Genomic DNA, 16,014 nt, shown 5'->3' with positions numbered 1-16,014 from the left:
CACCTCCACAAAAGTGCATATAAATCTGGGAAAACTTAAAAATGCCGACCTGTAGTTTAGTTTACCTGCATTATTCCTATACCAGTACATATACCTGAGAAGACTTCTAAGATGTAGAACAACTTTTAAAGCCATTATTGTATAAATTAACTACATTTGTCCAAATTCTGACACTTCTTTTTGATGGCAACACCTTTGTTGCACTCTAGAAAAAGAAAATATCTCAGTTTTATACATATTCTTTGATGTTCTTCTCTAGCACTGCCATTACCCTGACACACCATGCTCCTAGATGGAAAAAAATGAGGACTATGCACACTCCCTCCACAGCACACACTTTTTACTGCACTCTTTATTAACTGACAATTTTCTTTAAGTCAAGTTGTGGAGCACAGACACCATCAGAGAAATAAACAGAGAAATAATTTCCTAAATTCTACTAATCTGTACCAAAAATCCTGTTTAACACAGTATAGATCAGACAGTCCACCCTTCAGTTCCCTCTCGCTGAGAGTTCAGTTGGGACTAGGAACATCTTGAAAGTTCATAGACACAAAGGCAATTTACTGCAACATATTAAAAAGGAGTATAACGTATGACTAAGAATGAAGTAAGCAGTGTCTGGCTACATCCCCCACTGTCTGGGTAACCGGTATGCAAGAGCAATATGAGAAAATACAGTAATTTTTAAAAAATTTTCTTTTTACCATTTTGGCTTCTGAATGCATTTGGGGGACTTGAGGTGAAGCACACGGATTACTGAGGTTCGGCCCCTGCATCCCCATGATGTTGGAGTTCATTGACATTTGTCGCTCCATCTTTTAAAAGAAAAAAAAAATTTGAAAACATCTGGAGACATTTGCAAGAATTTACTCTCGGTTTCTTTTTAAATGGACTCAGCTTTATTTCTTCAAGTCATGACTGAAAAAATAACAATCCGTGTCATGAATTGAATGTGTGTATGCACACAGGCATGTGTTTCATCAGAACCGGCCCTGAAAACTCACAGCCAATTATAAAGAAAGGGGTTCTTTAATAAACAAATCTAGCAGCCACCCAGGTTTGCGCTTTTTTGTAATGATTTTCTCCCTTTCAGTATAACAACACTCAGAGTTAAGTGGTTTTAAAAGCATCACTGTATAAAATTGTAGCTTCCCCTACCAGTGCAACCCAACTTAGCTTGTTAAAAGCATAAATAAAAATCTACAATCTCAAGCATATGGAAAACAAGTTGGCTCTTTTTCCTTCACTCAGACTACTCAGATGAGAAGAGTTTTCCATATGTTTTGTAAGGGAAACTTTCATGCACTGCTGAGATAGCAAAAAACAAAGCAGAACTCCTCCTGGCTATTCAGAGCCCTTTCTGCAAGCTAATCTCACTAGGTGGGGAGGGAGCGATACAGATTCAAACAAAACCTAATGGCAGTAAGTCCTGTATAAAATAATTTCCTGGAGTTTGTTCCCCAAAAAGAGGTAAGCCCCATAAACTGCTAGGCGTTGGCAGAGGTGGTAAGCAGGGTTATGGTGCTGCTTTCAGCCAGAGCTGAGCATCCTGCCGTGCTTTGGGCTAGTCCCCTAAATCTTTGGCTCTTGCGAAGAAGCTTTTGAATCCTCCTGATCTCTCCAAGCAGGGGGGCTATTTTTTGTGCCCAGTGGTGAGGTGTTTTTTCCCACCTTCCATGATGCCTGTAAGAATAGGTGCTGGGCCTTGGGGAGATGTCAATATTCCACTGTTTCTCTGGCGGGGAGAAGCTGCCACTGCCAAAGCTCCTAACCCTCTCTCCACGGGGTAGGAGCAGCTCCCACTGCCATCTCCCCTGCAGCCCTTCCAGGAGGGGCATGAGCTACAGCCAGGGCAGCCAGCATTGACAGGGTCTGCCTCGCTTTTGAGCTCACATCTCTGTGGCTCTCAGGCAGAGCACCCTTGCTCATCTGCAAGTAAAGTTGCTCAGAGGGTTCCCTGAGCAGCACCTTGAAGCTACTGAAGTTACACCGTTGCTGAATGTTTGCTCCATTTCATGTTCCTTGGGAATTATGCCAGCAAAAAAGCTTCCCACAGTGTCTTATTTTAAAAAGCCTTTTTGTTGTTGTTGTTGAACTTCCTGGTTTATATTCCAGGAGACCCTTATTGACATGTTACTAAGTAATAACTTATTAATGACTGATCAAATAGCAGCCAAACCTGAATCTCTGTATTCGTGTGGAGTGCCCCCCTTGCTCCAGCAAATCCAGAACAAGCAGTACTTTCCTCCCTCCTGTGGTCAGTTGCTCCCAGGTTGTCTTCCAAACTGAACAATATAAAATGAAACAAAACCTTCTTCTTTCCCAAGTCATCCTTACTGATCTACATTTCTAACCTGCACAAATATCTTATACTGAAAAGGTTGGTAAAATCATTTAAGAATTTGAAGCTACAACTGGAGAACACCTCTTTGGTTCCCATAATAAGGTGGGAAATATTCCCATCCCTGCAGGAATCAGTGAAAGATGAGCAGTGATCAGGACCTAATTCTAAATAAGTGCAAGTTAACAGGTCATAAAATAAGTCACATTTCTTTCTTATTAACTGGTTATCTTTCACAAACAAAAAGATTACTTAGAGTTCACTGATATAACTTATGTAAATGGCTTTTCCAGTTTTGTCTGAATTCAGAAAAATCTTTTCATTCGAGCACAGGTATGCTGATCTCACCTATGTGACCAAGTGTGAGAGTCAGGAATTGTAGTCTCATGTAAACTGCTTCTAATCGCTCTTACACTAATTACCATGCTGTTAACTGCATCAGAAATACTCTCGTGTAAGATGAAGTGCTGAAAAAGGCCCGGTTTCCTTAATTTCACTTTGATTTTTTACAAAATCCAGCAGACTTTCACCTCTGCATGTAGTGAATCTAGCACAAAACAACCTTCCTCCCCCCTAAAAGAATCCAAACCAAAAAACTTACAGGCATGAGTACAGCAGAAGATCCTGGCATGGTAGGATTGGGCAGGGTGCCAGGCATAGAGGCAGGCATAGGCTGTCTTTGTCGGTTGTGTAGGTGCAGTAGTGAAGACAGAGAACCTGGGACAGGCCTAGAAGAAAAGAAAAGGAAAGTAAAGAAAGTTGTCATGGGCTATGGAGACCAAAACAAGCCTTACCATGCCAGCCATTGCTAGGCACAGGCAACTCTAGACAAGCAGGCGCAGATAAACCAATCCAGGATTTGCCCTTTCCTGCATAAATCAGTGGAACATAAAGTTTTGAAGAAGCAGATGAATCACCTTCCTTCTGCTGTTTATCAGTTAAAGCACCAGTACAGTTCATCTGATATAACATGAATGTAAATGTATCAGCTGGTCTCAGCCTATGCCCCTCTGCATCTCACGGTGGCCAGAAAAAGATTTCTACAAACAAGGCAGAAAAATTTCCTGGCGTACCACATCCATTCACTGCTGTAAATTCAGCCCTCAGGAACAAAAATATCTGGATCATAGCTTTGCAGACTATGACAGAAAATTAACCACTCTTAAATCAATTTTTAAATTTTATCACCTGTAAATAAACTACTCCAAAATGAGTATTTCGTCTCTTGATATTCTCTCCTGTGAAACTCTACCAAACCATTGTTCTAAAGTGAGGTTACTAATTTTACCACTTAGCACGTCACCAGGACACAGAAAATGAAAAAAATTCAGATTAAGCAGCTTGTGAAAGCAAAACGTACGGACTATAAAAAAACAGAGTGAGTTATTTGGCAAAGGGGGTTCAAAAGGTTTTGAAGGATTTTTTTAAGTACAGCACAGGGAAAAGTGTGCATGTGAGAAAGTAGGCCCACTCACAAAGAAGAAACATAAAATTAATTTAATTAATTTAAAAATAGCCTCTGAGAATGTGGTCTTGGGAGTTACTTAATCAGTTATTTGTTGTTTTGGGGATTTTTTTTTTAGTTTTGAAGAAAGTATGAGTTGTTTGAAGTTTGGGGTGAGTATAACTTGTTACCCTTTCAAAAAAACTTGAAAATAAGAAAGTTTTCACACACAGTGCCTCAACAAACATTGCTAGTATGAGTATGTTATGTTAAATTCTCAGAGAACAGAGAATTGCTCTGCAGTATAACATGTGGTTTATACTGTTTATTGGGAAGAAGAGATACCTCTAAAGGTATAAGAAGGACTGGAGAGAAGGGGGCATAGTCTGGGAGCTTGAAGAGCCTCTACAGGGAGAGCATGGCAAGAGTCTAAAATGTTTAGAGCCTCTAACCATCACGGCTGATTTTCAGCCTTGGCAGAAGCATCCTTTGCTTCAGTGATGAATCCATGGCTAGCCATGAAAGCCTCAAAGCCGGGCTGACACGGACAGGGAAGCACAGTCATAACCCTAGAGCTGCAAAGGAGAAGACAGTTGTTTATCCCACGTGGTCTGAACTGTGTCACACCAAACAATGGGGCTTTACACCTTGGCCCTCCAGTTGTAAATTATACCAGCAATCATGAATACGTACATCCCTTCTCTAACTTTAGGTGTCAGTTCTAGTAATCTAATAACAATCAAAGAATCCAAAGGCTGTGAGCAATGGGATTCACAGACATCCAGTACGCAGGACACCACATCTAGGTTCCAAAAGTGGAGGCACCTGTCTCGTGGCAAAACCATTTTCTCCTGACATACAAGTCTCATACTCTTTTACCAAGAGTTCAAACCACCTAATCCACTTGTTCCTAAAACTCCCAAATATTTCCCATCCTTGGTCTTGTAGTTCTTCAACCCTCCTCTCTTCAACCCCGTTGCCCCAGAAACATTTCTGTCCCAACAAATGCCATCTCACAGTCCTTGCCCTGTCAATTCCTTTATACTCAGACACCCTACTCCTCCCACCCCTCTGCCCTCAGCTGCCCTCTCTTTAGCAGCTGCACCCAACTGAACCCATCCTTTTGTCTTGGTTCTCCATGGATAGAAAAAGCCTGTGTTTTGAAGGGTGTTTTAAAAATCCTCCCAGACACACACAGTACTTATTCAGAAGGGGAAAAAAAGAAATCCCAAAGCAGCAACAAACATATCTCAGACAAGACAATGAGTTCTCCCTATGCCTCCCTGGTTGTCTGCTGATGGAGTAATAGGATGTACTTATGTCTTCACATCATCCCAAAAAAACTCAAGACAATGTCTCCGAGATATATGGTGTATTCCTGTGAGAAAGTGCAATAAGTACGGTGAGGAAACATGAATGAGCTTCTGGAACAGGGGACTCTGATCAGCTCAGCAAGGCTAAGTCTGGGGAGCTGTGGAGGTGGTGTAAGTGGGAAGGATGAAGAGCAGAAAGAATGAGCTCAGAAAATATACTCAAAGTACAAAGACCCTGATCCATTCTTCTGTCCATTTAAACACTGCCATGCACCAGCACTCATTTACATGAAACAACTATCAAATCATTAGGATAAGGTCAAAATACCATGAAAAACATGCTCCTTTGAAAAGAAAAAGGTAAGGAGATACCACTTTGAATGTGAACTATCTCATTTTGGTTTCCAGTGGCTGTGGTGACCCCACAGTGTCCACTTCCACTGGCCCGTCCTCACCAAAACTACTGTCCTGCAGAGCAGCAGACAAGTTCAAACAGGTCTTCTCTGTCTTTTGCTTTAAAGTCCGTGTGCCATACAGAAGGGCTGGAACCGCCACACTGGGGCATCTGGGAATGAACAGTGTGTGCTGGAGCCCCTGCTGGGGATGCACACAGGTTTTCCTCCCAAAGAGCAGGCAAGGAGGAGTGGGCAGGGAAGGAGAAAGCATCAGTTCACTCTCTCGCACATACTGGAACAAGACTGAGGCGTGCATCCACCCGCCCACTGGAGCTCTAGAGCCCTCTGGGTCCACTGGCTTAGACACAGTCTACAGCAACTGCACTGGCTAACCAGAGCAATGCATTCAATAAAAATACCACCTGAGTTTTCAGTGGTAAAGTAAGACAAGTACCATGACAACAGCTCCCCCTGTGCACCTTTATTCATTCTGAGATGTCCCACATACATTGTACAATTCACCAGTTTCATAAGCTTAGGTGTTAGGCTGTTTGACAGAAACTTATTTTGGCCTGACCTATACAATTTGTGCAAGTGATTCTCAAGAGACTGCACAGTTTGAGTTTTGCTTATATGTTCCAGAGCCAAAAAAAATTCCAAAATTGCTTTAATGAGTTTGGGAATATGTGGCTTGGGCAAAAGGGAATTATTGGTATTTATTAAAATGGCAAAGAAGCTTCTTGCTGTCCCCAGTTTTACCTTTAACGCTGTTTTGTTCTGGGAGATGCCGTATGCTTTACACCTAGCTAGAGGGGAAAAAATCTTTAGTACTTGAGGTATTTTTTTCTTGCTGCACTTCTGCTAGTCTGTTCCCAGGTGTGTTTTTGCAAAGAGATGCAGAGCAGTCAGAGAAACTTTGCGCTTCAAGGCTGATCCTCCTTTTCAAAAAACCTGCAGCCCTCGTGCCACCAATAAAAGTGCTACATTAATGCTCACCGCATTCCCCCCCACTGGGGAAACTGACTTTGGACAGTACTCATGGATACTTGAATTGCTTCTACATTGAGTGCAGGTCATCGATTAGCAGGGCTTGTGCATTTTCACTCTCACAGAGCTCAAGGCATGTGTATGGCACAGACTGAGATACTCAACTTGTCTAAGACATTTCTTCCTCTTCCAAGGACAAGACAATCGCCTTTGTATTTGCTTTCTAACCAGCAGCAAAGAAAGTCAGTGAGACTTTATAATGATTATTTTTAATGTTGAACACATTGACTCTGCTCCTCTCTTTGAAAATGCTGAGGAGGTGATGCCTGCAGCCTGTCAGTCAATATTGCTGACTGCGAGATTTTCATTCTTTGGCACCTGTGTTGTTGCTAAATAAATAGGCTTGTTGGGCAAAGAGCCCACAAATAAAGGATAGATAAGATAGGGAACTGGCAGGTGCTCAACCTCACTGAAAATCTGGCCACCCGTAGTGGTTTTCCAAAATTTCAGAATTTTCATTGTGTTCCAGCAGAAGCCTCCTGTTGGACACGATGGGGTATTGGTCAGTGTTTGTGCACCGTCCCTTCGGGCATACAAGGGCTGGATAGATAGTGTTACTCTGGCTTAGTAAAATACCACATTAGCCAAGTTGCTGTAACTGACCACGTTGGCTCTTCCTCTGCATGGTCGTGCTAACACCATGAGTCATCCTTAGTAACATTTAAACAGATGGGTGGTACCCCGCTAAGCCATGGTGACTCGATCATGTTCCATCATATGACTCTACCCAATGATTAAAGATAACTCCACTAATGTAATCAAATATCTCTGATATACACTTCACTATGTGACTCCTTGATTAATACCAAATCCTCTGTCCGATATGATGCAACACCTATCTGACCCAGTTTTCTAGACTGTCTGATGACTAGACACTACATTCGTCTATAAAAAGACTAGGCTTCCCTTAACTGGAAGTCTTCAAGGACAATTGGTGCAGATGACAATTTCCTGCTAAGGTCTCATGAGGGTAGGTTCATACTGACCTCGACCATTTGGGGCTACAGGTAAAAGGCTACATGCTACGTCTGGGGTTACGTGCTATTTAAAGTATCACTGCAGTATGTTTTCCATTACGGTACAGCACTCCGGGTCAGGGGGTCTTATCATGACCTCTCTCCTGCTCCTTACTCCCCTGCACAAAGGATTCAGGCAAAGTCATCAAGAATACCTACATCACATTCATGTTTGCTCCACTTCAGTTAGGTCTGGTGTGGAGAAAGTTAATCCGAAGTATATGGAATTGCACTGGAGCAACAGAGCTCATCTCTTGACTTTCTATGGCCTCCAGACCCAGCCATCTCACAATGGAGCTGCCCACAGGTGGCTGCTAGTGCTTTGGCAATTTGCCACATTGGGTCAGCAGTGCCTGAGGGATTTCTGCATCACGCACCAGTTACACAATGCAGACTTAATCAGATTTTCACTGGTTTATGTATATATATAAATATATATAAATATGTAATAGTTTAAAAATTGTGGGTGAGGTCCTCCCCAAAAAAGCTTGTAGATAAGGAAAAAATGAGAGAGAGCTAGTGGAAGGAATAGGGAGACACAGGTGAATAAGTTAGCAGTGATATCATTATGATCAATATAATGAGGAGCAATCACTGCATACCAGCAACCTTGACCTTTTCAAGGGATGTCAGTATGTGCATGTGGTTTGGGTGGCTTTCAGTATGAAGCACCCAAGTGGCCTAGCATACGGAGGATGAGTAGGCTACAGTCTATCCTCTGAATGTCCCATTGACAGTCAGGTACTGTCACGGTTAAACCTTTCATTGCTAAAAAGTAAGTTCACTGGATCATGTGGTTCTACAGAGCAGCTGTAAGCTGCTTTTTCAGCAGCTACCACAGACAGAGTACCTGGCCCAAGTGCTGTCCTGGGCCTTTACTATTCAAATAATTCAGTCAGAGGGCAAAGGCATGAAAGGGGATGTTTTAATCTGGGAGATGTGTTCCGAATGGAATGGTTGCCTCACTTACTGCTGGTCTGCTGTTGTTTGATCCACAGTGCCGTTATTTAAGCCTATCAATCCAACTAGAGCTTTCCTCATTTGTGGCCCATTAGGTCCCTCTCCCTCCCAGCCCCAAAGTAGGGCAGTTCTGTCTAATTTCAATTTATCCATTTGTCATTCAGAGGAGGAAAGAAAAAATAAACACAAAGCAAAGCAACAACAAAGCATCAGATAAGTACTTGGAATACCTCGCATAGTTGCAAGGGACCTCACCTGACCTGATTTAACAACGTTTTAATCACAGCATCACCAGAGAGCCAAGCTTTCCACGAAGTGGGAGGTTTGTGTCACCAGGTTTTTCAGAGAGCCAAACCATATTCCGGGGAAAAGAAAACTGGCACCTAGAATTCATGGCTCCCTGCCAACCTAGTAAAGATCCTTTTTTGTATTTCTCAGATAGTTCAGACATCTGCATGATGTGGGTAGATTATTATTATCAGTAGCAGACATTTATACTGTGGTGGTGCCCAAAGGTCCCAGTCGGGAGCGGAGCCACATTGAGCCTGGCACTGTACAAACACAGATAAGAGACAATTCTTACAGAGTGTGTTTACAATCTAAAGACACAAACCAGATGAAAAGTAGAAGACAGAGATAGAGCACACAAGCAAATAAATATGCTAAAGAATTGGAGACAATTTAGAGGCACTCCTCTGGTTGCTTTTTTGTCTCTTTGTATGTTTTCTATTTAACTGGTATGCTCAGAAATGACAGGACCGAGGAAGTTTGCAAGAGGAAGGGAGTAACTAAGATTGAGACACAGGAAGGGCAACACTCTACGAGAGAGAAAATTGTAGCTCATAACTTAGAGGATTTGGGAAGCATCCAGACAGAGATTTGCTTAGAGATTTTTAAATGGAGTGTTCCTATATCTTCATATATGTTTCCTTTAGGTGTTTTCCCAGTGTTGTATAAGAAGAGATTTCAGCCTATGAAAGAGAAACTAGCTGCTGGTAAAGACACTGGCAAAGTGAAAGTGATTCTTGACACTGTAATGAGAAACTGGAAGACTGAGATTAGATAAGGCTAAGCTGTGAAAAGTCTTAAAGACAAGAAGTTTGATTCAGAAGTGAAGGGGTCCATGTAAGTATTCGAGAAGAGTTGGCACAATTAAGATAACAAGATCTACATTGGCACAAAGGAAGAAGGAATTCAGCACAAGAATCACAAAAAGAGCAAGATGCAGCATACATCAGATATGAAACTACATGTACAAAATAAAAAGCAACCAAAGAGATGTTAATTCTCAATTCAGTTATCCCTTAATATCACTTAAGGAGAAGCTGTTCACTGGGAACAAAGCAACTCCATCAGAAATGCATTCTTGATCACTTGCTCTAAAACACAGTGACAGAATACCTAAATGAAGACAAAGTAAAAAAAAAAAAAAAAAAAAAAAAAAAAAAAAAAAAAAAAAAAAAAAAAAAAAAAAAAAGTAAAGAAAAAAAAAGACAGTGAATGGATATATATACAGTATATATTATATATATATGTAATATATACTGTAAAATATTATAAAATATTATAAACCTGTGGAAAAATGCCTCCAAAATTTGTCAAGAATTCTGTACTTTACACTCGAGCTTGTAGGAGAAAAGCCCTACAAATCAGTGGCCCCGTTATGTATTTAGTGGGCCATTCTATTTAAAGGTTTAGCCAATGATAAATCTTGCCTTTAGAAACTAAAATTGTGCTAATGCCACCTATATTTCCTGAACACATGTTTAAGGAACCTCTGCAAATTCAGCATAAGTATGAGGACCAGCAGGTCCTTGGAAGCCTCACAGAACCCATTAACTTTTGCCTTTTAGCTCTTACAGGTCTTAGGAACTGCTGGTTTCAATCTTCCCTTCCCTCTAAATATTTCACTGGGTCTTATTGCCTGACCCATTACAAGAAAAATACGAAAAGCTAGAATGGTTTCTTAGACTATAACTTCCTTGGAGAAGTTTATGTTCTGCACAGTGTTATGCACACAGCTGGAACTCACCAATGATATGTGGAGGATAATGGCATAGTTAAAGCAAAGCAGGGAAACGCTGCAAAAGTCAGGTTCAAGGGATTATAAAGAACTAGCCCATATAAAAACATGGTCTTGTAATAAAATAAAAAAAAAAAAGTGGGATAAAACCAAAAAAGCTGCAGCATATACATGATTTGATCATAAAAGCAAGCAACAATGTCAGACTGATTCTACTTCCATCATGGTCTCTGAGCTCAGAGAGGACTAAGCTTAATTCTTCAGGAAAACAAATGATTTTGCAGCACTGCAAAAAAAGGTGTATCAGTTTTCAATGAAGAAAAAAGGTAACAATAACACAAAAATGCACCAAATGGCAACTTACTTAAAACCAGGAATAATGACAGCAATAAAGCTTACACAAACACTTTCTAACATGCTCATTCTTTTTAAAGTCTGGCCTTAAAACTCCAGCCTGGCATGAAAACTCAAGAAAATTTGAGGGTCACTGAGGAAAAATTTCAACAGGTTCAATAGCTGATAAGAAATCTAGCCCCAGCATCCAGATAAAGACAACTCAACAGCAAGTATTTCTTCTGCCAGGTTTGTGCTACTTAAAGGTGCTGGAATCTTCATTTGCTCAAGTGACTTTTTCCACAAACATTTTATAGCAGTGGATTTTATTTGACCATCATAACTTTTAATCCGAAAGGAATAGTAGATTGCACAAAGTATACAGAAAAAGCATCTTTTACTCCAAAAGGGCTGAGAGCGTCTTTGGAGAACTCACTACCAACAGATCCCTATACTGGAAATGAGGTAAAAAAATTTCTCAAAATTCTTTCTATTTACCTTTATTATTTGGACCAGTGCAATGTAATAGAAATATTAAGATAAAAGAGCTTTGTAAACCCTATTTATAATAAAAATGAAAAAAAACCCACTTTTTGAAGTGATTTACTTTTCTTTTTTTTTATTCCTTTTTTTTTTTTAAACTTCCCAAACAAAGCAGAAGTTTGTCTCTGCAAATAAGATGGTGAATTACAGCAAAGTTATGAAAACAAAGAACCAACAGTTTCTCCAGTGCAGGCTTGTTACCATGAGCTAATAATTCCAGACTTTAAGCAAGCCGAGCCTCTTTTTTAATAACTGCATGCCTCTAGGCGAAGTATTTCTACTAAAAATTATTGAGGCATGGAACAAGGCAAGGTGTGTGAGCTAATGTTGGATTGTTCAGTTACTAAACCAACTCCTATAGCAGTGAGCATGCACTGAACTGACAGATTATTTCTCTGTATACACTTGTATAAACACACTGCTTAAGGTCGAAATCTGTGTAAGCTTTCTTTTCAATTAAAATGTCAAAGATGACAGCACATGTTTTCACTGTCCTTCACAGAATGATGGATGCCGCAGCAGCAGTTTCATGCCCCTGTGTTTCAGAGATGTTTGCCTGCTTGGGGTGTCTAAGCAAGATGTACTTGCTGATCTCTTCATATGCCTGCAGGCAGACAGGACTGCTATACTTATAATTTGGGTGGTTTAATATCTCCTGGCTTTTTCCTCTTCAACATCCCCTCCATGAGTCCCCACATCCAACATTCTAAAAGTTAGAGCAGGAAGGTTGCTGTGCCCAGAGGGGTTGGGAAAAGGGTCCTGAATTAATTAATTTAATTAAGATTGTGACTTAAGTGAAGGTCTTAAATTGCAAACTAGTTTCTGATCATGGCTAATTCACTTCAGGCACCTGTGAGTAGTCAAAAGACATAGTACACATACATAGAATCTTTCAGCAATTTAAATATAAAATAATACTAATAAAAAAGATATTAATCTGAATCTTTGCATTTCTTCATCTTCATATTAATAAATTAATAAAACTGTACCCATCAGTTTCTCATTCATTTTCATCAATCTAGAGCTTAAGCAAAGACATAGACAGTGGCTCCAACTGCTGCTGAGTCTTGAGACCATGTGGCAATACAACTCATAGCACGTCTAGCCATAAAGCTGTGGTTGGACACGAAGCAACACTTTGATCACAATTTTGCTAGAAGAAGATTGACTACAGAAAAATGCCTAAAGGAGAAAGAAAACACTCCAGTATCTGCCACTGGCAGACTCAGTCTGTTTAATGCTGACGAGACACAAGTGTGCTGTATGCACTGTGAAAAGCAGAGTTTGCTACAGTTAGCAGAGCACAGTCGCTAATCAGGACAATATGTGAGACTGTTTATTTACTGAGATTTACTGTTGGGATCTTTAAGAAAGGCATTATATAAGAAAAAATACATGGTTCTTTAAACAAAATAGCAAACAAGTAAAATTGAAAATTATAAACTTGAAAAACTCTCAGATGACATATGACATATGACATCAGCTACAGACAAAAATCCAGCTCTTAATCCTATCCTCTAACAAGAATACCATAGAAAAACTTTGTGTTTTTTAATGCTCATTGCTTCCGTGCGCTTCTGCCATCAGCACATTGTTCCTGTGGTGCCAATCTCTCCCTATGGCCCAGAGGAAAGTTAGCACTTGTGCACAGCCCACTAAGGTCACAGACCCAAATGTGCCCAATGTCCCAAAGCTGCTGGTTGTTTCAGTGGGTGGCAGTGGGGGAGAAGGAAAAGGAGCACATAAATGAGGGTGTACTCTCAATTGTCTGTCCAGCAAGTCATTTCCAGGTGTAAAAGTATCTTCGTGCTGCCAAACAGCTATATATCTTCTGTGACCTTCTTCCCACTCCCAATTTACTTCACTGATTCCTTTCAAACTGATCAAAACGAATATATGCCTTTTCCTGGGAGGAACCTTTGCATGTGCTTTGCCTCTTAAACATGCTAAAACTCCCACCTGACAGCTGTATTAGTACAAATGATGAGAAGCGCGGGGAAGAGGTGAATCTCAAGGCAGATAGAACAAAGTCACGGAGAACTGCTGCAGTTGTACTTCAGCGGAGATCAGCTCTGAGCCAGTGCTGTCTGGTCTCATTATTTAAAGAATTCACATTCCCTTCTATGCTACATCTCAGTGGGAGATGTACACTGATTAAGAGCATCAGTCAAAGAATCAGGAATCTCAAACTCACCTACAGCAGCTTTTCCATAGCTAAGGCAAATTTCACTGAACAGTGGAAATCATGTTAGATGCTATTTGTTAATAAATTCACCCAGTACAATCCCTGTGAATGGTATGTCCCAGAAACTCCCTGTGACAACAGGTAGTGGTTGCTGGAGATTTTACCAACGCTCAGCTGCCGACACGGGCCAGCAGAGGTTTCCAGCACCATGTAAGGGGAAGCAGCGAGAGCTGGTAAAAGCCATTGTCCATTCATGTGCAACCACAGACACAAGGGAAAATTTCTTTCGCTACACATGCATAAGAGACAGCAAAAAAGAGCAAGCATTGGAAAAAATGTTATTTTATTCTTCCAACAAAGTGCATATTGTCATTGTAATTTGCAGGCACTATCAGTGCCCACTCCCTCCCTTTTAAGTACTGGTTTGAGCATGAACCTGCAGCTAATTTTGAGGTTGGAGTTCATTTGTTTTCACATCAATCCAATTAATTTCCACTGGAAAATGCATCTCAGGCATTCAATCAACATAGGCCTAAAATAATTTTGAAAAGCTCATCTGTCTCCAATCTATATAATGTTTTAAAAATTGGATGCATGCCCTGAAATAACATTGCACTTCAGAAAGCTTAAAGCTCTAAATTTGAGGGTATCAGTTACACTGAAACTGTAGTAAATTAAAACATCCAGTTTCTGGTTTGCATTGATTTATAAATATCGACAAAACTACTATTGCAGTCATTACCACTTTGGGTGCTCAGAGCTGAATTTTCAACAGTTCAGGGTTATTTTCATTCTTATTGTGGCTACAGTAGCCTTTCAAGTTATAGATCAAATTCCAGATAACATGTAAATCTCAAATCTTAGTTTTAAAAATATGCATACAAACCAGCCAATGCTTATAATAAGAAGCAGCAAGTCTAAGTGGTCAGTAATGTCAAATACAAAAGCACACTTTTTTTTAGACTCTCTAACTTAAAGCAGAAATGTTATTTGCTACTATGAAATTTCTACATAGTAGAAAGTGGAAGTGGGGTAAAATATGAAAAGACAAGTATCTCTAGGGGTTGGTTTTTTTACCAGGATTATGATGTTTTCTTTTGAACTGTTCTTTGAAACGAAACAATCAGAAGTATATTCAAAACTTTTTCCTAAAAAGCTTTCCACATTAGTCTACCTAGTGATCTTCAAAATATGCTTATTTATGATCAAATTATTGCTGTGGAAATGTAAACCTGAAAAATAAAGGGACCTCATGAGCTGTAACCCAGTTAACATAATAAATTGAGAAAACAATAAGAAAAGCATGAATACATCAACAGCAATAGAGCCAATTCTCAATGGTGTACAGCACACAGCTTTGCCAAAGACAATGGATTTAAACCAACTGGGAATCTCACTCGTATGCACACATGCACGCACACTCCATAAACAGACAGCATATTACATGCATTACATCTGGTTGTAAAACAAGCTTTAACAGTGATCTATGTCTTATGCTTCAAAAGAAAACAAAAATCCCCATCTTACACCTTGATATCTGTGGACTACTACCAAGTAAATTCTCCTGACCCCTGGTGGTGATTAGCTTATGAAGTGAAGCAGAGAGGGATCACCATAAAATTCACAGAATTTCTCCTGAAAGCACTGTCCAAATTCTATCCTCACTGCCCTTCTTGATACTGTCACTGAACCCAATATGCTGATCTGCAAACCAGCTTTCCACTATTCTGTGCAATCATCCTATTTGCCATGTGCAGCACGTACAGGTGAGCTGAGAAAGACAAGGAGAGGTGGCAGATGTTCTTTTGGGCATGATATTCTTGCCATTAAAGTTCACAAGAGTGCTGCTAATACAGTCATTTATAACAGAATGAGACCCATAAAAATGTATGACCCCTAAGAAGATACTTTCCTAAATTATACTGACTTGTGTGCGTTAATTATATGCTACATCATACTAAGGAAAAAAAAAGCTTATTTTTCATCTTTCCCTTACAATTTGTACTGATGTTTCTGGTTTAGTGCTTCACAGCTGAGGGGCATTTTGTTTGTTTGTTTGTGGTTTGGGTTTTTTTTAATTTTATCTTCATCTTGAAAGATATGTTGTCTTAAAGAGTAAACATTCTCCCAAACTAGAACTTTGTGTTGAAGATTAAAAATAACATCCTTTGCACCAGTTTAGAGTAAAGTCCTTAACGGTCAGTAGGCAGTCATGTAAAAAAGCTCAGGTCATCCTGTCAACTTCCAAGAGTCTGCACTATGAACTAACCCACTGCTAATTATTTATTTAATGTCTCTAACATGAACCCTAAGTGTTCATGCATGCTCCATGAATAGTTATGGCTTGCGCTATTTCTTTTTTCCTCCACTTTTCCCCCTTTGAGAACTGCTTCTGAAACAGTGCTTTAACC

At 40.1% G+C, this 16,014-nt stretch overlaps 1 protein-coding gene across 8 annotated transcripts in view; it reads right to left on the bottom strand.

Annotated features, from left to right (window-relative positions):
* Positions 1 to 16,014, bottom strand: part of CREB5 (cAMP responsive element binding protein 5) — a 259,092-nt gene that overhangs the window by 72,281 nt on the left and 170,797 nt on the right. For all 8 annotated transcript variants that reach the window (XM_027880057.1, XM_027880051.1, XM_027880052.1 and 5 more), the window contains 2 exons: positions 2,946 to 3,072; positions 708 to 818 (listed from right to left, as the gene is read on the bottom strand). In XM_027880057.1, coding sequence (XP_027735858.1) covers positions 708 to 818; positions 2,946 to 3,072 — 238 coding nt within the window. The remainder of the gene's footprint in view (positions 1 to 707; positions 819 to 2,945; positions 3,073 to 16,014) is intronic.

The sequence above is a fragment of the Empidonax traillii genome, unplaced genomic scaffold (genome assembly GCF_003031625.1).
Source record: "Empidonax traillii isolate 1590-97213 ecotype Southwest subspecies unplaced genomic scaffold, ASM303162v1 scaffold64:size1360303, whole genome shotgun sequence".
Classification (NCBI taxonomy): domain Eukaryota; kingdom Metazoa; phylum Chordata; class Aves; order Passeriformes; family Tyrannidae; genus Empidonax; species Empidonax traillii.
This window is presented reverse-complemented; position numbering and strand designations above follow the sequence as displayed.